This window comes from Tyto alba, unplaced genomic scaffold (genome assembly GCF_018691265.1).
Source record: "Tyto alba isolate M040663 unplaced genomic scaffold, T.alba_DEE_v4.0 Super-Scaffold_1000006, whole genome shotgun sequence".
In the NCBI taxonomy this organism is placed as follows: Eukaryota; Metazoa; Chordata; class Aves; order Strigiformes; family Tytonidae; genus Tyto; species Tyto alba.
Window position 1 is genome coordinate 19,231,926 of NW_024881272.1, and position 26,980 is coordinate 19,258,905.

At 37.6% G+C, this 26,980-nt stretch overlaps 1 protein-coding gene across 3 annotated transcripts in view; it reads left to right on the forward strand.

Annotated features, from left to right (window-relative positions):
- COL24A1 (collagen type XXIV alpha 1 chain) overlaps positions 1 to 26,980 on the forward strand; it is a 149,955-nt gene that overhangs the window by 78,176 nt on the left and 44,799 nt on the right. For all 3 annotated transcript variants that reach the window (XM_042785720.1, XM_042785724.1, XM_042785722.1), the window contains 6 exons: positions 2,505 to 2,558; positions 3,532 to 3,576; positions 15,268 to 15,321; positions 17,220 to 17,273; positions 18,833 to 18,886; positions 19,640 to 19,693. In XM_042785720.1, the coding sequence (XP_042641654.1) occupies positions 2,505 to 2,558; positions 3,532 to 3,576; positions 15,268 to 15,321; positions 17,220 to 17,273; positions 18,833 to 18,886; positions 19,640 to 19,693 (315 nt within the window). The remainder of the gene's footprint in view (positions 1 to 2,504; positions 2,559 to 3,531; positions 3,577 to 15,267; positions 15,322 to 17,219; positions 17,274 to 18,832; positions 18,887 to 19,639; positions 19,694 to 26,980) is intronic.

The window sequence follows — 26,980 nt, forward strand, 5'->3', positions numbered from 1 at the left end:
TCAGTTTCCTCGCAATTAACACTCTCTCTCAAAGGCTATCCAAATATTAGCACAATAACTGTCAGTGTCCTCAGCTCAGTCAGTGCAAGCATCGGTGCATTTTATTATTCTTTTTGTATCTTCATTTCTGGAGCAGAAAATGTCTTTAAAAGGCAAGGAGATTGTTTTAAACTAGAATGTAAAAAGGAATTGTTTCAAGCTGGTTCATTTGGGATGCATGTGTAAAGCAAAAACTGGTATTTATATAGTCATAATGTGAGCAGTTCCTCGTAAAGAGAGGAAGGTGCTCTCAAAGGTGCCCCACTCCCCCAGTGCGGTATTTTCTGAAGGTGGCATATGCCTTCTGGGCTGAAGGCATATGAGGAGCTTGTGGAGGGATGGGAATAGAGTGATAGTGAGAGGTATTTATATTAAAATATGCACACCTGTATCAACCCATTGTGAGGTGAAAGGAGGCACAGGTGGTTGCTGTTTCCTTAATGGGAAGGGCAGAACTTTCAGCTAATGTTTTAGGAAACAGACATTTCCTTTGCAATTACCCTGCCCTGTAAGAGTAATTCTCTAAAGGGTTTGCAAGCAGAAAAGCAGCCATCCCTAGTTTAATCTTCTGTCAGTGGCTTTTCCTCCATGTGTAATTTACAGTTGTACTGCATTTCTGTTTAAAACCAAATCTATATGTTTCAAATTGCTTTACCAGTTAAATCCACTTGTTCCGTTTCCTGATCAGCTTGCATCTGTTGTGTGTCCTTCACAGCTGGGGTACTACAGCCAAGAAGCCTTTGCAAGTTGTAACTCAAATTCAGTTCTGATAGGAATAGAATTATCAAGGTAGTTAATAACGGCCACTGGTTTTCTTTCAAAGAATTTTGTTTAAAACATTCACATATTTCAGTCTTGCTCTCTAGAACGATCCTAAGCTTCTTTGCAGCAAAGTAGTTAAATAGCATGCAGTAACCTACAGAAGCCCATCGCTCTTCCCTTGCTAAGCCTTCTGGAAAGACATGATTTTCTTTATCTGGGACACAGAACTTCTCTTCACAGTCTTTTCTCCCTGCATTCCTGGCTGTGCCATGTTTTAATCCATTGGCAAAACCAAAAATATGTTCCTAAAGCAGTGATATTTGTTGGAACTTGTAGGGCAAAATGAAATCACTCAGGCAGAGAGAGAATGAGAGCTAAAAAGGGATTAATATGAGAAGTCGTGGAACCTACTAAGACAATATAGTGTTAAGCCATATAGATAATTTCTCAGATGCTCAGAAACTCTCACGCACATTGTGCTCTGAAAGACAGGCACAGAGCAGCCAGACCAAAAGAGCCAAATGGAAAAATCCCATATTTTTTGAAGAAACCTGCTTGTTACCTGTTGCTTTAGTTGCTCTTGTCTCAGGACAGCCGATGTGGAGAGGAAAGCTCTCATTACAGAGTCCTGTGATTGTAGTTGTTCAGTCTGCTGAAACAACAGCTGATCATTTCCTTTTAGCGAAAATCTGCATCTTTTTGATACTAAATCATTAAAACGTTGAATTATTTTTTTTTCTCTAGTTGTTGGGATTCAGCTATCTCATTAGCAATTTGCTCAAGAGCCAGATCCAGTCCATTGGGCCTTTACTTCTGGATTATGATCTCTTCCTCAGAGCATATGGGGAAAGTTTGTCTGGGCAGGGCTATGCTGTTCAGATAAACAAATGGTTAGGCCATGTTTGTTTTATGTTGTAGAGGAGGTAAAGTATATCTAGAGGGAAAACAACCTCCTAAAGTGAAACATAATTAAGTTATAAATATCTAATTGAAAATTCAGGAGAAAAGCATTCCTGTTTGTATGCTTTTGTGGGTCTATGTGAGTGACAACAAAGGGAGGGATGTATGTTATAAAATACTTCAAAGATCTTGTCACTTTGTGACTTCTTGTTCTGATTGATGTTCCTGTATTTCCTCCAGATAACTATGTTATTAACAAAGTATCATAGCAACAAGATCTATCAGCAGCAAAATGCTAGTGGAGAGAGATGGGGCTTAAAATAAGCAATTCGATGAACAAAGAGGAGAGGATATTTGAGCTAATTTTGTCTGGTTGAGGAAGGACAGTTATGGCACCAGTCCCTGAAGTCTAAACATCACATTCTGATAGTGGGAGTCCCTGTTTTTAGGGATTTGGAATTAGCCAGGAGAGAACATGAGCTTGCCTTTTCTTTGTCTCCTTAATATGTTTTATAAAGTGAAATTGAAATGTGTTTGATTCTTGGATTCTGACTGGTTTTGCTCAGTGTTAATTGCTGTAAGAGTTAATACAGATTCTGCTTACTGTGCTAGTACTTGCTGTAATAATCAAAAGTGTATTTTCAGATGTAGACTTATAAATACACTGGTTTCAAATGTTGGTATTAAATATTACTAAACTGCACATTTTTGAGTGCACATGTTTTGATAAATGCAGAAATTGGGATGAAACTATATTTTAAAAATAAAATACTCACAATATTTTATTCTAATCATTATTTTAGGGAAAGCCAGGACAGAAAGGTTATGTAGGTGATCCTGGACTAGAAGGCCTAAAGGTAAGCGATGGCTTTATGTATGAAATAAAATGTGTTTAGAGTATCAACTGTGAACAATTATACACTGCTACATACAGTGACATGTCAGTGAAAGGATATGAGTACACATGCTTCCTTATAATATAAATGTAGATCATACTGGAAATTCTGCTTTCTTGCAAGATCCTATTTTGGAAAAGAAGGAAATTATGCATCTCTAGGAGACAGGGATGTGCAAGCAAAGACAGCACCTGCTAAAGTAAGATCTAGCTGCCTGGGGATGTGAGGGTGGCTGGGCCTGGGGGTAACAACGGACCCAGGACACCCCCTGTGCTGGTAGGATTTTGGGGCGTAAGGGAGGATGAGATGAAGTGCTACAGTTTGAAAGAGGAGCTTGTGGCAGCAGAATTTCTCAGTGCTGAGTTGTAATTTGAGTAAACAGTACCCAAATCACTGCTCATCAGGTCACTGAGATTATAGCTGTAGCCAGATAATAATGTATATACACCCAGCTTCCACTTGTAAAATACATAGCCAAATGTTCTGGAGTTACAAAACATGACTTGCAGCATTATTAAGGAGAAGATAATTAATTAACGCCAGTTCCAAGTTTTGGGGAGGAAGGGGAAAAGTTTGTTAAAATGTCATTCACATGTCAATTTTCCTAGTATTTCATAACAAAATTGAAGTTATCAGTAGTATACACGAGTAACATTTACTTTTGAAGTAGTTGTGGAATAATGAAGGTAATTCGCAGAACAGAAAATTTAAATAAAAATTTAAATACATTAGGACATCTTTTTACAAACTCAGAATTAGCTACTGACAAAACTAAATTTTTGCTGGTTGCTTAATTTTAGCTTTTGAAGTTTTAATTAGCAGATGTAATTTAGAAAATAAAGACATTCATAGGAAAATAGAGGACTTTAATAAACACATATGAAAGAAATCACTTTTCTAATGAACTGTGTCATCTGTTTTCTACATTTAACAGGGAGAACAAGGAGACCAAGGAAACCTTGGAAAAACTGGTGAAGCAGTAAGCTTGAATTCTCTTTCTGGTTTTATTTTTAATTCTATGTTTATTTGAGAGTGAGTGAATAATTTGTTGCAGTAACTTTCTGATGAAGTTTGCCTTTCTTTGAAGCTGCAGTATGTTGGCTATACCTTTGTGACCTTTCAGAATAACGTTATTTAAAGAAATTCCCCTTTTTTAAGTATTTTCCAGTTAATTCTGCTTTTTTCCTAATAGGTTGAGTGAACATTACAGGTAGTTGTAGGGATCTTCCAAAGCACGTTCGAGTAAGTGAACAAGTCATCCTTTTCCAGTTAAATCATTTGAGAGGCTACATGTAGCCCGAGATGTATTTTGCAGACTTGTTCTGTCTACCCTCCATAAAATCACAGAGCTCAAGGTGACCTTGAGGTGACACGTAGTCCATCCTCTACTGCTTAGGCAGGATCAGTTATCTTTGTCTCTCCTGACAAATACTTGGCTAACCAGTTATTAAAAAGCTCCAAGAACGAAGGCTCTATGACCTGCAGGCAGCCCAGGGCTTCTCTATTTTTAAAAAGTTCTTCCAGTTGTGTAACCTGACTCCCTTCTACTGGAAACAGCATTTTACAAATTATGTTTGTTATTGTATGCTTCTTTCATTCTTTCTTTTCAGGCTAAACAGTCCCAATTTTCTTAGCCTTTCATGTATTCTAGATAATTTGTCACATTCTTATTCTCCTGTAGACTCTTTTCAATTTATCTAAACATCTGTGACTTCAGCTTACTGGCCAAACTGTTCAGACTCCTGAGAGAAAGGAAAAGTTGCTTCTTACAAGCTATATTCTTGCATACGCTTGACCTTTTTTTGCACTAACATGTTGTTATTCAGTCAGTGATCCACAGCCTCCAATCCTTTTTTAAAGTCATCATCTTTCCCAGTTCTTCCATTGTAGATGCTTTTTCAGTTGGTAATTATCACTTAAACATACTGCCTTGCAATTCTGTCTGCTTAATATCAGCCCCTGCCCTTTTGTATTTTTAACTTTTGTCTGGGAATGATGAGCAGGTGTGAGCTTGTTGACCCATGGTTGAATTACCCAGATGTTGTGTAGAACATGACTAAATTGGTTTTGTTTCTTGGGTTAATGTATGCCAAGGAGAGATACCATATACTGGTTTGGGATCAGTGCTGTACTAGGCACATAAACTCTTTTCAACTTAGCAGTCAGAGTAAGCCCCTCATTGTCTGCAGAATACCAAGCAGGCATACCCCAGACAGCTCATCAAATGATTGGTTACTGCTGAAATTTTCTGGACTGCTTGTAAGTCAAGCCCAGCTCCTCTGTGCATTCTGAAGACTACTGCAGGGAAGAGGATTGAGAAGCTGGACTCTCAATCAGTTAAAAGTACCTGCTTAGACATGAACCAATAATGCCATATAAAGGTCCACTTAAAAGGCAGCCAGCATATCTCTAAAAGTAGTGAGTATACTTAGCAGCAGCTCAGTCTGTAGCTTTTTTCAGCAGTTTACACATGGCAAAACCTTCATTTTGTTAGGTTGTAAACTGAGCTTTAAAGCAATACTTTCCTTTCCTTATGACACCATTTGAAAAATCTGGGTTTTTTTATATTGCTTAATGATTAGTGTAAACATGGATGAGTACTGGAGAATGAGGATTCATAGTAGAGGAGAACAGATGGGAGTTCGTAACCCTACATTTCTTTTATGGAGAGATGCAGAAATGACTCTGTACTGGGACATGGTAATATCCTGTCCATACAACAAGCATTCCTCTGCCATCATTACACTTGCTTTTTATTTTTTTTTTATTTCTTTTCCCCAACAGAGAGCAAAATGAAGCCTTTATTATGTATGAATTCTGGTTTTCAGCCTGTAACATGTTAAGGAAAATTGATAGCTTTTACTCTGTTGTACAGTGCCATATGCACCAGAATCATCAACAAAAGACAAAGCTAACTTCAGTCTTAAGTCACTACATTTATAATAGTACATAAAACAGTCACGGGAGCTAATTACTTAACCTTAAGTTTCTGTATTTGACATGGACTTTTGTTTTGCTCCTCATTGAACCTGAATTCAGTGCACACATTTTCCACAACTCAGATATTTTGTATGAACATAGTATCATTCATAGTTAAATAAGCTCAATTCTAATACAAATTTAATATTCACTATCTCAAAAAAATAATCAATGATTACATGTTACAGTGATGATTAGTAAAATGTTCATACTAACTACTTAACTGTGGTCAGGGACAAGTGGCAAGAATAAAATAACAAAAATATTCTTTGTGTCAAAAGAAGGGGATGTTGCAGCTTTGTTAATGTTATAAAGAAAGATAATTATGGCCCATCATTAATTTCTGCTTCCTACACTTGCTGTTTCAAGAATTTGCATTTGTGGATTGTAGAATATCTTCTGCTTTATGTACATGCATTTTAATGACATGAGCTTCATAGGCACTTGATCCTATTACATTACCTTTATATTATCTGGCAGCAGAGGACTAATGCCCACTACATGGTCTCTAGGGAGATAATGTATATTATGTTGTGGTTAAGACCAATGGTAAAACACTAAGAGCGGGAGACAGCCTTTCAAGCCCACTCAGCAGAACTCACATGAAGACCTGTCAAAATCCATTCCCTTCATTTTATTCACCACTGCAATCTGTAACAGTTAAGCTTTTCCTAAGTAAATTGAAAAGTACTAGTGGGAAGAGGATGCTTTTTCTCATATGCGGAAAATGGTTTTCCAGATGTGAGCCCTGATGCAAAATATTAACTTCTGTACACTTTGGTTGCAGTTTTTACTTCCAGTTTCTCACCAGCTTCTGTTTGTAACGAGTAATTTTTCTTTCCCTTGGTGCATAGAGAGAATACAAATTTCTTAATTCACAGGTACATCCACTCCCTGCTATTGAATATTGGCTTTGGTGGCATACGTGATGACTCCAGGACATCTCTGGAATCAAACATGCCACACCAAAAAAAGAAAAAAAAAAAAATTGAAAAACAAAAGACAAAGTACAAGAGCAAAGTCCACATGCTACTAATGCTACTAGCTTCTGTGACAGAATTTGAGATGGAGCCCAAAAGAAAGTATGGAGTAAGGCATCTGTCCTTATTGATGCCTCGTGAAGTTTGTGTTACCAGACTCTTGGTGACACCAAATACAAAGAGGATTTGTACAAATAGCACTAAACAATGTGCTATTACGGTACAATTTATTTAATAGTAAAGGCAAAGGGAAAAATAAATTACTAAAAAGTTGATAGGAAGTCCAATGTCTAATAAAATTCTGTGTGTGTTTTTTTCCTTCTGCGCCACCCTCTGTAGCCCACCATTTTTGGCTTATCTATGGTTTGTTGTTTATTCATGATCTTTATTGACTGAGTTTTTGAAATTAGAGGATATGATCCATGCTTCCAAGCACACAGTTGAAATACATGATACTGATTTTTTAGCAATGGGAATCCATCACAGTATTACAGTTCTCCAAAAGAAAACTAGTGCATTTCCTGAATAAGCTGTCAAAAGAAACAATTTTGCAATAATAAATCCTGTAAATGTTGAGTTCATAGCAAATTATGACATGATGCACATGTGCATGTCTGCTATTGATACCAAATGGTTGCACCAATATTTTTCTTCTTTTTCTTCCCATTTTCTTTCTTTTCCTGGTATCATCCATCTTCTGTCTTTGATTACCACATCTGTCACTGCTGCCTGAGGTGCCAAAATAGTTACTGCTTTTCTGTAGCAGCTTTTCCAGGTCAAGTACTGCTTAATATCTGCTTAGAAAAATACAGATGACAACTGTGCACAAGCAGGGAAGTTTCAACAGCAGGAGATTGGACCATGTTTGGTTATTCAGTCTAGTAAGATGGGATAGGTGCTGAAATACATCTTTGTCAATAGTCTAGAAGCCTTATTGTCCAACATTTCTTAGGCCACATGAAGCTGCTGACTCTTCAGAGAACATTTCTGCCAAAGTACTTCTGGATGCTTATCCAGTGTGGAAACTGAGTAGTCTAAATTTATAAGATGTCCACTGTGCTCATAAGCTTAAAATGACACACATTTTAATACTAGATCAGGAATGTGAATAAGATCAAACTTCAGATGCTATTCCTTAACTGAGACCTACAACATAAACTGTTTCTCTGGCTACAGCATATGCTCTGTTTAAAGGGGAAGGTGGGCAGGTTCAGGTGGTGCTGCTTGGCTAAACTGAGCCCAAAGCTGTGGTAGGACCCAGCAGCTGTCCTTTGCTGCAAGATACTCAGTTAACTGCAGGACCATCAGGTCCAGTTGAAGAGGAACTGGTTCAGATAGTGATGAATAAGGGACAGCAGGCAGAGCAAACTTACACTGCTAATGAGACAAAATCTTTTGGAAGTCATGCCAAAGAAAACAGACACTTCAGCTACTGAGAAAATTGCTCTTATGTTTAGGGAGGAAAATCTCACTTTGCTGACATATGCAACTGGGTTTTGTATGCTTACGTACGTGATCAGATGCTATCCAATGATGGATAGCAAATATTTGAAACCAGCTTCAAGCATCAAATGACCTATCTGTGTTAAAAGTGTCAGGGATAATTTAAGAAAATGATTCATTGCTCAAGTTTTACAGCATAAAATTGAGCACATCGGAACTTAAAACAGTTGCTTGAAAGGATTGTGTTACTGTTTGGTAATGCTGCTGTTTACTCAGACTGGGCCACACTGAATAACTAAGTGCAAGTTAATTCCAATTTTTCCTTGCCAGCTCCATTGCAGAAATTCAACCCTTGCCCCATACTCTTATGAATTAGAAATCACTGACTTGTAAACACATATTGAGACAGAGTACAATGGTGGAACTGTCAGCTGCAGCATGTACAACTGATGTCAAAAAGACAAACTAAAATAAGCAGATTTCATGAACACAAATCCTGGAAAAATAATCTTCGAAGACCTAGAAAATATACGTCAGCAAGTTTGCCTAGTTGTAAATAATTTTTGATACAGCAGAGAGAAACCAAGCTGAAATGAGAAGTGCTTCCCTCCCTGTCCCACTCCCCACCCCCTAACCCCCCCCCCCCAAAGCTGAAAAGAGTAGAAAGTTATGGTTCAGCAAAGAAAAAAAAGTGATATTCAGGCTGCCAATGGCATCTCCACAGCAGACTGAGAATAGTCAGCCTGTGAGAGTCTGTGGGAAGGCAAGACTACACTGAAGTCAGGCCATGTGCCTAGCAGTTGAGATGCTTTTGAGAAAAACTCCCATAAAGCACTTATCACATCTCATGCAGTGGTAAAAATTAGCTGGATTAGCCACTAGGGATGCTTAATTCATGGCGAGTGGAAACTGCAATTCCTTTTGCTTGAAGAAAAGATTAAATTGGCTTTAGCTGATGTTTTTGGGATGCTCAACAGAAGGAATTCTTTGAACTATCATAAAAAGTCTGGGCTTTGGGGATATGCAAATGAGAATTGTAAGCCATAGGCCAAAAGAAAAAGAGAAAAGTCAATTGAGGAAATCTTTTTTTTTTTTTTTTCCCCACATACTGGCAAATTCATGGGGCATTGCCAAGAGCTTCAGAAGAAGCAACTACTTCAGCTTCTTTCAGAAGCCTATTTGGTACATATTAATGTAAGTTCTGTGATGATCTTATGATGAATGGTAATAATGATACTTCTGTGTTTGTTGTGCTTCCTGTTTTTAGCCTAGCTGAACTGATACATTATCATTGCTGCTAGGTCTTTCTTTGAAGAAGAGTGGGGAAACAGGTTACAATATCTATAGGTTAGCTTTTTCAACCTGTTGCTCATTTTTCTTGAAGGACTTTTTGCTAATAGTGCTCTTCATCAGCTAGTTTCAGCTGCCATGTTATCCCACAGAATACCCCCAGCCCCACACACTTTATGGTTTTGCAGGTTAGGACTCAAATAAGTCAATGCTTCCTATACTATAGAGAACAGTTAAAGAGAAGAATAATCCTTTTCACATGAGACTTCTTAACCAAGAAAAGAAACAAACAAAAAAACCCACTAGTTAGATGCATACATGTACATAACTTTTATCCCAATTCAGTTTAGCCAAGATGGCACTCTCTGGAGTATTATCTACCTTCAGAAGAAATTTTCTTTTCCTTTGCACAGATTACAAAATGCTACCAGTTTTGACAATCAAAACAAAGGATTTCTGTAAATGTCATTATTCTGATTGTCACTTGAAAACAGGAATAGTATCTGTACATGGCATCTGCAGTTTAGTTTCCAGTGTTTTGCCAGTGGGAACATCCTGCTGCCAATTCATAAGCTAGCTTCCTTTAAATGCAAGTGTTTCTCTGCATAATGCTGTAAAATAGAATTACCCTACTTTGCACTGGTGCTATTGGAAGCAAAATTTAACCCACTTATTGCTTTCCTTAAACTGCTGTAGATTAAGTAATGGTGCCAGTACACTTTACCTTTCAAATATTCAGGTAGCTGAAGTTCTGAATCCTTTAAAAAATGCATGAAACATCAACTGCGAGATAAAAATATGGTGCACCCCTGCTTTCATTCACCTCCACTGGCAGTAACAAAGCATAGGTTTTCATTCAGATTATCATCTCTGATTGATTACCAAGTAGGTTTCTCAACAGACGGAAAATGCCAATGAAGTAGATGACCAGATATCAGTGTCAAAAAGAAGAAAATAGCATCTGCCTTTCAAATATCATGCCTCCTAACATAATCATGGATAAAGCATCTACAGATCTTATCGTCACTTCATAACATTTTTAGTACTGTGGTTATGAGTTAGGAAATAGTTTCTAAAGTTTAGAGCTGAAATGACCAGCCTGAATAATGAAAAAGGACTACACAACCAAAAGCCAGTATTGCTATGTGGTATACATAAAGCAGTTTGCATAGCTGTCAGTGAAGAAATTTCCAGATACCAAGGTCTAACATACGGCCCTTTTTTGGTCGGCTCTTGCATTTTGGTAACTCAAACTGAAGTGCTATTAGAGAGCAAATGTAGTATTAGTAACTAAGGGATTCAAATGCAACTTCAGTAACTGAACTGGCAATACATTCTAAGTAAACTGGCATCAGTTTACTTTATATTCTTTATTTGGCCAGAGAACTCAAATTACTAGAGTTTGTCCTTTCTATGAGAAAATGCAACCTCCAAAAATGATCTGGTTTCATCTGTTCCCCAAAGATGAAAATCCTTTTTGAACACCACAATAATTTAATTAAAAAAAAAAAAAAAAAAAAAAAATGAAAGGGGGGGTGTCATAAAATCCAAAACTTTGTTTTTTTCATGAAGCAATCAGTTTGTATCCTGGTCGTGCAGGGCATTTAAAAAACAGATTGTTGGCCTAGAAGACCTTGTTGAAACCAGAATATACCTAGGTGACATTTTCAGAACTATTTTCACAGTTTCTTTGTTGGTTAGTTTTATTCAGCTTTCTCAGTGGTCTGGAGACAGGGCTTCCTTTAAAAATTCAAGTTACTTTTACCTCTAAGTGCAGGATATTAACAGCTGCTCCAATCAGTTCATACCTGGTACAGTAGTAAGCAAATGTTCTACACAAAGGCTCTATTGAAAGTCTTTGTTTTCAAAAGCCGGTGTGTGGTTCAGCAATATGCTATTTTTGATCAGATCAAAAATAGTCATGTGAAAGAACTGTTGTGATACAAATTCACCCAGAAATCTATGACTAGCAGGGGTTTTTGTTGCAGAGCAGGTATTGACTATCCATGACACCTCCTTTCTCACAGATCAGCTACCTTTGTTCTACGGCAGATGCTGTGAAGCCCAAGTAGCAGCCAGTGTAAACCTTGCATCATGCTTTCTTCCTAATTTGTTTCTAGGCCTGATCTGGGCCACATCTGTTAGAAGCATGTGTGAACAGACCTAGTATTAGTGCCTATGATACTAGGGTCACACAGATGGATTGATTTTAAAAATATTTGTTAGTACCAGTATGTGTGGCTAGCAAAACAGATCTTAGGATAATATTTATTCTTAGAACTTAATTTTTATAACGTTATGAGTTGTAGAGGTATTTTTCTGTATGAGCTGGGAATGAAATAGTAGAAGCTGATTATTAGAGCATCCGCTTTTCTTCCTCCTCCTGTCAATCACCCTTAGTTGTCTTTTTAACATAGATAGTTGTCTTGAATCTTCAAGGATCCTCAAGTAGAATTTGATCTGTTAAAATCAAACCCGAATGTTGGTTCATTTTGGGTTTTTTGAGTACTATGTCAAAATATATAAAGTCCTTCATGAGGTATGAAGTTGATGGACTCTTAAAGAAAAGATCAAGTGGCAATCTTAATGAGCAGGCAGAGATTATGATATTGCTGAATGTTGGGTCTGGAGTGAAAGGATTCAGCACAGATTCAGGACAAATTTTAAGGGAAATTAATTGGAAATACCAAAAAAGGTTCATAGAAAAAATGTTAATGTGGCCAGATAATATTTTAAATTTACTTATGTCATCTCATTAAGATAATGTTGAATAAAAATGTTTGAAAATGCTGAACTCTAAATGAAATAACATTGGATTGGAAAATTTTCAATTATAACAGAAGAACATGCTAGTATACAACCTGACAGATGACTGCTTTCACAGGAATATTTGGAACCAGCTGAAGAATCATTTCTCACTACCAAGTTTTTCAATGGATTACTCCATACTTGGGTTTGCATTGTGTACAATGTGTTTTCAATTATTCAACTACCGTCCAGTTTCTAACACAGAGCATGTGCCCTGGAAAGATGCTTTTGTCTTTCTCAGGCATTTGTTAACTGTGAGATCTGGTCTCTGATTAATTTTCCATAAAAATGCTCCTGTCAAGAAGGTTTCTAAAAATGCTGTTATTGTCCCTGGAGAGTTTTATACAAAGCCTTGTAAATGTAAGTTCATGACTATTTTTTTAATAAGGTGATAATTTTTCAAAAACATTTCAGAGTTTTTTGGTTTACTTTTCTGTTGCCTTATACATTCAATTTGATTTTTGGAATCCACCGCTGCTCTCCAAAGGGTTGAAAGGATGCTGGAAGACACTGACTCAACAAACCTGCTTCAGACTGTATTCATCCTCTTATGTAGGAAGCAGAGAGAGTTGAAACCTCAATGTCATCCTAGTGGCTGGACTTTATAGTAAGCCAATCCAAATCTGGGATTTAAGTAGCCATGTGATCTTTAAGAAAGTCCATAGGAAAAACATCATTTTATGACTAATATATCGATGGAACAAGATGTTTTGCTCTCTGATTGCACTTTCTCTTCACTGTATGCTACTAAGTGTTTTAAGGACCAAAATTATATTCCTAAATAAGATTTTTTCCTCTCTAGCCTCTGCACATACCTGCCCTAAATATATCTTAGCCTCAGATGCTTGCCCTCTGTTTTAAGTGTAGGGATGTAAGAGCATTTCGTTAACCTGTCATGAACTTTTTTTTCCTCCATTCCTTTTGAAGTCCCTAATGCCTTTACCATTTAATTGGCTTCAGTTCCTTTTGTCATCTTGACTATTGTTTTGTTTTCCATAAATATCCACTTCCACTCATGCAGTATTTCTTTTCCATCTTTTGTATCAACAAAAATCCTCTTGCTTCTTTTAGTGTTTTTACTGTAAATTTTCTTTACTTAACTACTATCTTCTGAAGAACAGCCAGTGTCTAGGAAAATTTCTCTTTGATAGCCAACTTTTGTCCTCACTCTGTAAGGTGTTGTAGGATAGTCTTAATGTGCTGGGTAATACAGCAGCACATTCAGAGACACTGATTCCTAGTCATTCCTTCTCTTTCAGACCAGAGCAACTGAGTCAGAAAGACAATACTTTTGAATTGAAAAGGGGACTTGATCGGGGCTGTGTAGTAAATGGTTCACTGCTGGTGCAAGGCACAGCTACCCATCTTTCTAATCAGTGTCTTCAGACCTGTAAACAGTGGGGCATTGGCTGGGAGATCAGGAGTGTTGCTGTGGAAGGAGAATACGTCTGAGTTATATCTTGGCTCTGATTATGTCTTCTGTCCTTTCTGGAATAAGAGTATCAAAGTGATTAGTCTTTAGCCTTTTGAAACAGTACCTCCACACCCCTTATCTTGATGAGCAAGAGTACAGGGTAATTCTTTGTCTCACAGATTTCTGCCTGGTACTGAGGCCCACTGTTGGCCATGACTGGTAGCAGTGGTAGCTCTCGTTCTCAGAGTCCCTCATTCCTGCCAGTGACGTCTGGGCATTACCTTAGTGCCAGTATCACTAGGACGAATCTTTGACTGCTGCCAAGCCAAGAGACGTCTCAGTTCTGATATATAATATACAAGTTCTCACACATAATACATCAGTCCAGCAGCCATAGACATACCTGTTTATCTCTTTAGCCTCTTCCAGAAAGAAGTTTGTGCCAGTATTGTCAGCCTCAAAGGCAGCTGTATAATTGGCTCATTGCAATATATTTAAACTATGAGATTTCCAGAGTAGCTAGCAGTCTAAGAAAATAAGAAACAGTCATAAAACTGTAGTTACTTTGCACCTGTTATGTTAAAGTACTTGAGGCCAAACTGTATTGAAATTATACAGGTAAAAGCTATGAAATTTTTTTTTTTTTTTTTCAAGGCAGAGAACTCAGACTGGAATGTTGTCTTTCTGCTATGAAATTATTTCTATGATATAAACTACTACTAGGCTCTTGAAAGGAATATGAGCAGTCTAGTGAGCTCAGAAGTCATGCTTTTAAAAAAAATCCTACCTAAGTACCAGTGTAGTGCTACTTAGCCTAGTATATTCCTACACATATAGAGATAGCAACGCCAATGTGTAAATTGCCTTTTTATTTTCACTTTTTAAAGTGCAAAGAATTTTTGCTTTTTCAAGTGTTACAGACACAATACAGCTGTGTATTATGTCACTACTAGGAGCTTCTACATTTCTGCCATCTTTCACGAGCAGTCGTGTGATGTACTCTGGGCACCTGTTGCTTTTTCTTCAAGCTCGCTGTGTCATACTTTTCTCAATTGGGACCTTGTGCTCTTTGTTTCTTTTAGTTTCATAATAAAGGGTGTATTGCAAGCACTGGGAATTAAGATTTTTAAAAGTACTTCATCTCATGTTTTCCATCCCATATGGTGGTACTTGTTCTATCCAGTGGAAATTCTGAGAGAGCCTCAGGAGGGAGTTATTTCATTTTTGAAGGATTGAAAGGCTCTGATCCCCTGACTTCAAAAGACATTTGGGGGTTACAACTCTTAAAGGGAAAATTTTGCCAACACCTGATCCAGTATTATTTTTGTTTTGACTGGCTTTTTCTTTGTTCCACTGAATTTATTCCTCTTGAAATTTGTGGTCACGCTGAAGTGCTAGCAGAGCAATTATCACCTTTAATTGTATGTTTGTAAAGTCTTGTAAAGTCTTGCACTGCAAGACTGAGCTCAGTGGCAGATCTTAAGTGGTAGCACAGTATGATAATTAATGTAATTTATTTTCTAGCAGTAGTCATTTACTGTTGGTGTGTCTAGATGCAGTGATCCTCCTGCATGAATTATAAGCCAGGTTAGCTTGTGCACTCTTTGCTTCCCCACAGGAGCACTTATACAAATAGACCAGTGGTCCTCTGGGATGAAGAGATGTGCTGTGCTCTGTTGCCAGGTTGCTGGGGAGTTACCAACCATGAACTCATGTAGACATCACACTAATAAAAGGCTGTTTACTTTTTGTACAGGGATCAGCTGGTTTACCTGGAGAGACTGGGCCATCTGGAAGCCTTGGTGAAAAGGTACAATAACGTATCTGACTACTCAGCAGCAAAAATCAGTTTTCAAAACCATTGGGGTGATAAAATATTGGTGAGAGATCATTTACTGACCACTGACAAAGCTAATATTCCTGTAGCTATTTCAGAGCACAGGGATGTAATAAATGGTAATCCAATTGCTGTTATTTGAGGTATGCACCTGGTATCATTGGTTTTACTTGGCAATTAATTTAGAGCTAATAGATTTGATATCTTGTTCATATTATGGCACTTACGTTAAGATCCATTGCTATTGATTCACAGAAACTGGAATAAATTATATTTATTTATACAGTAGTCACTGTTTTTTCACTGCTGCATATTGAAGACAAAAGTAGAAAGGTAAAATTTGGCTGTATGCATTAATTGAGTAAAGAAGACAACATTGTTAGTTTTGTCAACTGTGCAGTAACAGTTGTACTTATGAAAATAAAGTTTGGCAGACTTAATATGACTAGAATGGTATAAATAACATAAGCATATTTGACATGATTTTATTTAGGTGAAGCATTTTAAAACTGAAAAATAGGAAACTATTACTGGCCTACATGTCCACTTCAATTATAATAACTACATAATTATTTGTCAGAATGATTCAGAACCATTTGTATTTCTTCCCTGTAAGGCTGAATTATTTCACCCAGGCTGGTGACTGCTGTTTAGATATTTTATTGAGAAAGTCTTTATAATGTATTAGAAATTCCATGAAAATCTGATTATAATTTATACAATCTAAGAAAGGAAACACATCAGTGGAAAACACTGCTTGTTAAAACTAAAATTTAGACGTCTCATATAGTTTTAATCATATCATCTTAGAATTCAGTGTCAAAGGATTCTTTTTCTTTATAATTACACTTGGCCCAACAAAGATTACCTTGGGATACTGCTGCTAATTTAGCTAGGAGAAAAAACTCAGTAAAAGACTAATTAATCTATCAGCAAATGGAAACAGGGTTCTTAATGGTGCAATAATTGTTGTCATTGCTATGCTGCTTCTGCAGAATTTATTGTCTTCCTCTTTTATGGATTAAATAGTACAATGTAAACATGCCATGTGGATTTAAATGACAAATGTACTTCCAGCATAATTATTTTAAATAAATGTGTTTTTACAGTATGTAACGTAAAATATTGTGTTATCACTATTTTGTGTTCTATCTGCAATAAAAGTGTCATCTTTGTATGGGGACAATCTGCCACCAGGCCTGATGTTTGGGCTGGGTATTATATGAATAAAAGGTGACAAAGTATGTAAGACAAGAAAGAGACCCTTCCTACTTTCCCTACTTCAATTGCTTCTGCAGCTGCTGTAGGGCTGGCCTTGGTTTTAAACCTCAGCTTTCCTAACACATACGTGAAGAAATGAGGGAGAGAGGAATAAAATTTTCTTTCTCACTTGTTTGCTGTGGTGAATTTTGTGGATTAAAGAACAGAACTATAAATATGATGCACCCAACAGAGAGAAAAGGGATCTGCCAGCTGCAGTTCACAGAGACTGATGTAGTACCAAATCTCTTCTGCAGTCTTCTAGGAAAAGGGAAGACAGAGAAACTCAGTTTTGTCATCTTTTAAAAATGTGGGTGGGCTTGTAGGAGGAAGGAGTGCAGAAATTCAATAAAAGTGAAAAAAGGCCACTGCACTGTTTCTGAAGGGCAGTCCTTGAACCAATGGTGTTATGCACTGCAAAAAGCAGATCCTTTTAGCAACCAAATGTCTTATAGATTATGGGCTACAACCCTCATGCAAGACCTCTTGTATTGCTGTGATATTGTTGTTGCAGGTTAGCCTTGCTGGCCAGATATGCCTGGTTCAGTGGATATGGAACAAGTTGGGGAAAGAGCACTCACTATTACTTTCTTTTTAATTTTTTGTTAAAGGGAGAGCGAGGCAGTCCAGGACCAGTAGGTCCTCCTGGAGAGAAAGGTATCATGGTAAGTCATAAGTAATGTAGAATCCATAATTATGTTACTTGCAAAGCACTTTACTTTCCAAATCAGTAATAAATTCTTACCCTTCTGACTGTGTAAGCCTTATGGAAAAGAGTAGTATATATGATGCATTTTTCCTAGGAAGTTTCATTTAGCAGCTTTATCTGATCTGTGGAAGTGACATTGCAAAGTGGTCCACTGAATAAAGCATCAGAACAACCGCATTTTTGAAAAATGGCTCTAAGCAGCCTTACATGAAAAAAACAAACAAACAAACAAACAAAAACACCCCAACAATTAATTGAAAGGAGAGAGGAATAAAGGAGGGAAAGTAAAATAATGATCTCCAATATAGACTAGGGTAACAGAGGTTATTCTAATAGACTGGCAACCAGCGTCATCTCTAATTCTACTGCACAGCAGTACCCAAACAGCCCCTGGTTGACACTTTTGTGGGAGGACTGGCTTCCTGACAATACCACTTGTCCTAAATCAGGATGCAATGTTTCAAGCATCATTGGACAGTCCATAGGCCACTATCATGTTAGGTAGGTTGTTGGGCCACAGAAGTAAAAATTACACATATGTGCTTGTTGTCACGTTCATGCTGAATTTCTCCAGGGAAAGTAGTTTAGTGTTTGGTTGTGTGTTTTCTGGTGAGCACTGTGGTGTCTCCAGAATGTATAGAGAACACTTAGAGACTTAACTGTTTACAAGGAGATGACAAGGAAAGTATAGGCCACATACTACGTGCTGCGTCCTGCGTCATGTGATACTGATGTGGTAGGCAGTGGTGAAATCTCAGCAGCCTTACGTAGAGGCTGCAGATGTGGGCCTGAGTGTGGTGCAGTCAAGAATGTTCTTGTCATAGAAATGGACTTTGTTATTTAATATTTGCAGTAATTACTCTTTGGGCATCCAATGTCAAGGAAGAGACCAAATACATTTAGGCTGCAGACCAACTTAATGATCCATGCAGCAGGAGACAATAATTTTTGAAGTGTTCTGTGCTTCATTAAATCTCTCTAATCTAGATTTACCTTCAACCAGCTGCTTTTGATCTATTCTTAATATAGAATCCAATCTTACCAACTACTTTTTTTAACTATTAGTAATGCTTATTGCCATAGGTAAATCCACTTAAGTCATAGCAGTGAGAGCTCTTCCCAGTAGTAAGTCATCATAGCCCTCAGACAAGAGCTGTTCTTGGTATTTTGTCTTGGTCAGTTCTTCCCACACCAGGATGTGTCCACTTTCTGTTCCCATTGTCAGAGCCTTGATGTGAGGATTTTGAAATTCATTTAGAACTCAGCAGCTTTTGTTTCAGTACATCCCTGTCAGGTAGTGCCTGCATGTGGGAAAACTTCTTAGGTTGCTTTAATGATTATTGCGTTATATCCAAACAAATACCTGTTTTCTAAATAAAATTTTGGGAATAAATTTTGTAAGATGAAACATTTTATTAACTTGCCTCCAGTTTTTCAGGTAACTGGATTTATTATTGTTATAATAACAATGTTGATAAAATGTTTCCAACTTTTCTATATTTATTTCAATTCTAGGGTTACCCAGGCCCTCCAGGAGGCCCTGGACCTGTGGGGCCAGAAGGAATACCTGTAGGTATAACGTGGTGCTTTGGTCTGACATAAAATGTACCATTCTCAAATTGTCTTTTTGCTCTGCTGAAGCTAAGAGTGGTTACTAATTTGTACTGCAATCTGTAAAACTGTCATGAAAATTTATCTATTGAGACACAGAGTCAGTTCCCCTGCTCTTCACCAGGATGATCCATGAGAGACAGGAAAACCAATTATATAATTTACTCATATATTTAAAACTCACTCAGTTGAGACAAGTAGGGGAATAGAATTTTTTAAGGATGGTTTATAATTGCACAACAATTTTGGGTTTATTTCATTGGTGCCTGATATAATTAAAATATATTAATTATGCATTTAGTTTCGTTGTTAATCAAAAATAAATTATATTTTCATTTGCTGTGTATAATTGTGTTATAATTTGGCTACTATGGGTCTTCAGTACAGATAAAAAATTAATCTTCTATCAGAAATAACTACATTTTTTTAACATAATGTTGCTGAAATAGAAGTATCCTTTACTAATTTGGGGACATTGGACCGAATTTATCCAAGAGTCACATCATGATTTCTTATTCAGAATAAATTTACGTAGAGTCTCTTATTTAGACTTTCCTAGATTAATTGTACTAACACAATTATTTGAATTTGAACCGTGAGTGAAAGTGATTGATTTGTATTGGTTGCATTGACTATTGCTTAATGTGCATAAGCCTTGTAATTTTCAGAAATTATAGGAGACAATGAATAATAAATTTATTTGACATGTAGGGACCTTCAGGGACAAGAGGACCACCAGGGCCACAGGGACCTAAGGGAAGAAGAGTAAGTAATATTTCTGTTTCACGTTACTTAGAGCAGAGAGTAGTGTGTTGTCAGTATGAATCTGATGTGTAACCCATGTACAGTTGCTTCCTCTGGACTCAAGCCATTTGTACTGAAATCGGACAGATGATACATGTGTTTCCATGAAGGAAATAATATGAATCTTCATTTCTCCTCATATTATAGTAGAATTAGGTTTTGCCATTGATTTCAGCTGAGAGCAGGACCAGAACAAAAATGACCACTGGCCTTATTTTCTGTATACATAAATATTCAAATGTTGGCACTTGTAACTACCATTGGACTGTTTCAGTGTTTTAAGGACTATTTTATTTATCTGCACATCATTTATGTCTTTGAAAAGACAATCAGAATCACCCAAATGTAGTTCTGAGAGAGGAATAAGCAGAGTCAGAAGATAGTATATTCTAGAATCTCAAACCTCTAATTAAATTCTCATTAGAATTTCCATTTCATGCTTTTTTATCAGGGAAATGGGAACCATTTTTTCACTGTATACAGAACACTAATCCAAAGCCCACACAAGTGAACAGGGAGTCTGTCCACATCAATTTGTATGAGCATTTGATCACAATGCATAAAATTAGTATCAGTGAAAGTATTGTGGTTTGTTACTTGGGGATGGCTGGCTACATGCTTTTCATAAACACATTCCTTCATAAACACCACCAGTTACTTGCACTTCTTGTCTGGAGTATTTTTGGTCAGGTTTTTGCAGTCTGAGCTGAAGGTGCCTGCAGGAAGCGCTGCCAGTTCATAGTATAGATGAGTTTGGTTGCAGCATGAGCAAGCATATTCTCACTGGATTTATGGAGCTTGTCAAGAATAGCAGTGGAGACGCACTCTTCTATCATCAGCCTCACCTAGCTGTTTGACAGCATATCCAGGCTTCCTATGAGACTTGTATGACTCAGACCAGTGGCTGGACTAGTGTATCTTCACAGATGATAGCATTGGGCAGTACTTACCACCCATTCCTGAATCCTTGTCAGTAAGATAATTTTGTTGGTTTCTTTCTGTTATAAGAAGCAGAAATGTTTGTTGTTACAGCATAATACAATTATAGCCTTCATTTATCCTCCTTTGTTATTGTGATGCATATGTTTTCTAAGAAAATACATGGTAAAATTTGAAAAGTTGTAAGCTCCGGAGGTTTTACTCAATTTAAAGATAGATACTTGAAAAGTACACATTGCATTTTAAATAAGATTTTAGATTAGAAAATACTGTAATTATCAAACTTGGTAATACAAAATTTATTAACTATATATTCTTCTACTTTACTTTTTCATGATTACTAAACTAAATAAGAGATTCGGTAAAGAGTTCTATTTTCAGTATATGCAAAATAATATATCAAAATGTATTATATATGTTTTAATATAGTATATTTGAAACAATATTTTGAATAGGCATTCTGTTGGAAATATGCAATATTTTGAATATACAATATTTTTAATATTCTGCATATTCAAAATATACAATGCTTAGCAACTTCACAGTACACTATAGGATTATTCATAAGAGAAACTTTGTATTTCAAATGAGTCTTCCTTCTCTAGTGTGGTTTCCTCCTCCTTCAGAAGAAATCTGTTTTAATTTACCTCTTTGTTCACAGTGCAGTTTATAGGAACGATTTGTGAAATGTAGCATATGAAATGTATAATTTCTGTTAAAAATCTGCAGAAATGGTTCTGGGTTACCCTGTATCAGAGAGGTTTCCAACTGGCAATGCCAAGTGTTTGGTGTTTTTGTTGTTGTTGTTTAGTTTCAGACATAGAGTATAATTTATCCCAGACTTCAATTTCCTTAAATGGGTGAATCAGATTTGAGCATGTATCTACATAAACATAGAACTTCTTGTGCTTGTCTGAAGTACCTATCAGTAGGATATTTGTTTGAGTCTGGGTTTCAGGATTAGTTATCTCAGTGGCTCATGGAAAAGGACATATCCACCAGCATCAGAGAGAAGCTGTATGGCCTTCTGAAAATAGTCTTCATTTTTCCCTTACAATAGATGTGCTTTTTAAAAACCCCTTTAAAAGGATATATTAGTAAAAAATCCTTTCTGGGGAATTATTCTGCTAATTTAATAATAGACATTTTAATGTAATAATTATCTGGAAAGAAAAAAACACAAAATCACACACACTAAGAAATATTCAGTATTACTCTGATAATTTTACATGCAGAAATAGCAAATGTCTCCCACATCTCACAGATCACCTTCTTATTTTATGAACTGAATATGTCACACATATGTAGTCTATCAGTGCCCAGAAAAATTAGTTTATTGAGGCCTGTTTGTCAGGCAAAACTGAAATACAGATATATTTGTTTATGCAACATATCAAGAAAAATTCAAAGAGAAACCCTAATTAGGTGAAGATGGCAGGAATCTACCCCCACTCATAAGCACAGTCAACTACCATGAATTGGTGTAAGCAGGAGCATCCAGCCCCAGGCATCGGCTAGCAGAGAAGTAGCTCCTGCAGTGTTCAGAAGGAACTTATACAGATGTGTTCAGTGGGGAGAGGCTCTAGGAGCTCCTGGGAGCCCTGTGTTAGTAACTAAGGTAGCCTTCTGACGGGGGTGTGAATTTCTGCTTTGGTTTAGAGGAGCAAAAGGAAAAACAGCCATTTTGCTTCACAAGCAGATTTGAAAATGTAAATCAAAACAGAAATGCAAAGCAATTGTGAGGCTGAAAAGAAGTAGCAACTTGGCACCACTTTTTCTTCAGTGTCCTGATTCAATGAAACAAATGAGTGCCTTACCTCTCGCTGATTTCAGTAGGAGCGTGTCTGAAAGTGAAATGTATGCTGAAGCATTACGCTGAATCAGGACACACAAGCCAGTGGTATCAGATGAAGAGTACACATATGGAGTCATTTTCACTGTAAAATGCTGAAGTTTGAGCTTTGTCTAATCAGGAAAATTCCTTGGGCCCTATTAGTCCACCAGAGTTTCAGTTTGAGTGGTGGCCTGTAGGATATGCAGTGAGTTAGAAGGTTAGCTCAAAAGTAATTTGGTGTAAATAGTTTTCCCTGGGATTGGTGCTGAGCTGCTGCAGGTTGTACATTTTACTTCCTCTGGACATAGCATTCCTTTCTAAACTCCTCTGATCCTTTGCTCCTGGTGAGTCTGTCTGCCAGTATCACCAGAGCTGGAGTCAGAGCCAAGCTACTGACATGAACATGAGTCCTCCCCTGCAGGCTCTCCTCCCTCCCAGCAGCATCTGCTACCTGCTGATTGTTTTTATAGGAGAATGATTTATTTTAATTTAGATTATATTTTGAAGATTGAAAATAGTTTTTATTTAAGGAGTGTCACATCTTCTACCAGTTGAGGCACAGATCTTTGAGGGAGTCTGTCTCTATGATTTTGGCAGCACACCATGGAGTACGTTGCTTATAATTAAAGATCAGTCAAAATAAATCGCAAACATCCCAAGCTCTTTGGAAGTCCCAGTTTGAAGCTGTGGTTTATGCCTTTGCTTCCATCCAGCATGACTGGGAGTGCTTCATGGAAAGGTGTCTCAGAGCAGACCCAGGTCTTCAGGCTCTACGAACAAACTCCCACTGAAGTGATTGAGAGTTTTGTCTGCTCTCAGCATCAAAATATCAGACTCAAAATGGAATCTCACATAGGGAAAATATCTGGGGGCCCCTGAAACCTGGGATTTGTGATCACTGGATTCAGAAAGAGAAGCGTCAGAACTCCAAGCTCTGTGTGTCAGGCCTCAGAAAAATGCATACCACAGTCACATATAGAAGTTAAATAGAAGCATATGGAAATTCCCCTTTGTTGTGTATGGAAACAAGAATGTAGCCCGTCTTCACAGCTGGAATCTGTGGGAAGTCTTAGGAGCACTGACCCTCTACTTCTGCACTGTCACGGAGTAGAATTCCTTCATCTCATAAATTCTGGACCTTTCAGCAACCAGTTCGCATCCAAGATTACCCAGCGGACTACGTCTGCCTGAGAGTATCCAGCTGCTCAGTCTCCAGTACACCTGGGAGTTCTGGACAGCTGAAGGCAGACTGTCTAGGAGTCTATGGAGTATCTCGCTCTCGGGGGCTTTGAGGGGGATATGCCACTGAGCATAGTGCCAGATCAGAGCTTCCTCAGCTCATGCTTGAGACTTGATGCACTTCAGCTGGAATCATGTGGAAGACTGGGTCCTTTTGTGATCCGTGTTTTATTTTTTGGTGTTAATCTCATGAAAACACAGAGGGAGAACACCGCTTTGTAGATGCTTCAATGGCAGAATGACACTCTAGGAGGTGGGAACATCTGTATATCTCCATGATGAGAACGAAGAAATACATTAGTCTGGAAGACATGCTGGTAGCAGTGTAGGCAGCCATGAAGCCATTGTTGCATGTTTTTTTTGTTGTTCCTGTTTGCTAATGTATGGAGAAGAAAACCACGATGCCAGAGACTGGTTCTGCTTTGAGTTCATACCATAGTCTCCAAGTAATATAACTTCAGCTTTTAATTTGAGAGGAAGAGGTCCTGTATTATTAGGTGTATTTCATGGGTGAGAACTAAGCAAAATTCTCAATAGCTGCTAAGATTCTTGGCAGTTAGTATTTCTCAGGCTGATGTTTGGGGTTTTAAAGCTCAAAAGCAATAATTTTTCTGCTCTTAATTTTCTGGAACACAGCTCATGAAATTCAATTTTGAAAATGCATATAAATGACATAGTGAAATGCAGTAAATTTGGGGTCAGGCAACAGCAGCTTATGTCTGTAGCAGCCAGTAGGGTTATCTCTGCTTCAGTTGTGCCTGTACTGGCACGAATAACCTCAAGTACCTAAGGACATCAGCACTCAGTTTTAATGAGTGGTATCTTTCATACTTCTCACCTAGAATGTGAAACCTAGAAAAATGTGTGGGCTTCAGGGTTACGAGAAAAAAGTAGCCCATGTGCTTTGTGACATATGAATAGCTGAGTGTGTTTATTTGTCTTAACTGTTCAAAGGAATTGGACTAAAATTGATGGAATTTTCTAATATTATTCCATATCAACTACTAAAAAAGAAAAGTAGCTACATAGTGTGTTTCTGTCGTTTTCACTCTTCTTGTATTTAGGAGGCAGAATGAGAAAGAACAAAATGAGTTAATTGGTGCTTCTTGCCTTCTTAGGTGAACTTTTTCTCAGCTTATCATCCTAGAGTTTTCAATGTAATATGTTCCATTTTAGAAACAAAGCTGAACCCATGCCAAAGAAAAAAGTAGTAGCAATCATTTGGCAGCCTTACTCCTCAGCTCTGTTGCAACCTAAATTAAATAACAGCAGGCAAATCATGCGTATGTCTCATTCTGTACTAACTGTAGTAGAAAATGATACAGATCCAATTAATCTGTGCCAATAATGAGTCACACCATAGTATTTATAGGAATATTTGGTGTGATTTTGTTAGAACATTAAATTGCCTTTCCCAAGAATTCCTGCACTCTGGTCTGTGGCTGGCTAAAGGTATGCTAAAGGCAGGCATGGCCCAGAGGCTGAGCATCATGTTGGTTTCTGTTACTTTGTTTTCAATTCAAAATTATATTTTAGAGTGTTGATGTTTTGAATGGTAGGCATTTTCGCTTGATTATTAGTGATCAGATCAGTTGTCATTCTCTTCCTAAGGGTTTGGGCTGTTGATGTGAGCTCCATTGAATTGGATATCTGTGTGAGTAGCAGAAAGGTTTTGGTGTGTTCTGTGCATAGCACAGACTGAGAATCCTGTGCAGTCTCCTGACAGGACCATTTGTCAGACTATGGGCTATGACCCCCTTTATGGTTAATAGGAAGTCACAAATGTTCAAAGAATTTATCTGTTAATATTTTTAATGATAGAAGATAAAACCTAGAAATAAATTTCTTTATTACACAAATCTGTACAATCGAAACTTGTCCTTTTTCCTCATTGAATATTTCATCTTGAGATTCTAATCTCTGATCAGCCCTGTGGAGGATGCACAAAGACAAATGACAGGTCATGTATCTAAAAAGCCTGAGAAACACTAAAATGATCCTGCAATTGCTCAGCTTAACACTCTCAATTTCCCTCTTCCTATGTTGCCCTGGATGGTTTCTCTGCAGCTCTCCAGTGACCCTCTGTCCCCTTCTACCCTGCAGCTTAATGACCTGTCCTCACTCCATCTCAAAGTTTCCTCCTGTCCATTCTCCTCCCATTCTTTGAGACATTTCACCTGAAAGGAGTATCAGATCACAGGATTCTAAACCTGCTTAGTCTGCCTTGAATTTTTCCAACAATCCATTTTGCATGCATTATAGGTAGTAGTTACAGAAAAAAGTGCAGAGCAGTAACCTGACATTAATTTGATCAGGCTGTTTAGCTTTCCTTTAAATTATGCCATATAATAATTCAATTATTACGTTTACACAGTTACACAATCTTAACGTGAAGCCTAGTCTTGTTGTTTTTATAAAGGCCTCCATCACCCCTGAAAACCCCTTTAGTGTTTTGGTTCACACCTCCAAGTACATTGAAGTCACCAGGAGTATTTTCCACAGACTTCAGTATCCTTTGGTTTGAGACCTTTCTCATTGAGAGCCACCCAGCAAACCAGAGTGTCATCTTCTGTAGCCTCTTTTCTAGCTTAAAAAAAATGCCTGTAAGTACTCAGCCCTGGCTTAGACCAGGCAAGGTGTCCAGGCTAACCCAATGATTGCCTCACAAAAGCTGTGTCCCACATTACTGAAGTATCAAAAGTATTCAGACAGCTTTCCCTGCCTGTTCATTTTCCTCTTCCTATGGTTTCTGTGTGTTCCCTTTTGCTGGCCAGAAGCAGCAGTGCTGAAATGCTGACAAATAAGCTTCTTGTGGGATATTTCTGGCTCTTCCAGGAGTTGTAATTATATATCAGCTCACTGGAAAGGCCTTTTCTTGAGAGATTTCCGTTTCAGGAAAGCCTAAATGGTTCTGAACACACACTGTTCCTGAGTTACTAATCAGACATTTTTAATGTTGCTCCAGAGAGAAGTGGGTGGGTGCTTACCATCTGTTCTGACAGAGGTTTTAATGTGCATCAGTAAATCCAAATCAGACAGAGAACAATTCTGCTATGTTCTGTCTCAAAAAATTCAAGAGGGACATGGAAGTCACAGACATTTTTGAGGGGAAAGTAATCTAAATAAAATCAGATGTGCTTCCAATAAAGTCATTTACAAGCCCCTGTTTTCACCTAGTGGAACGGTATTACAACTCTCTGGAAAGCAGTCGTGATTGCATGCCCTGCACTATAAAC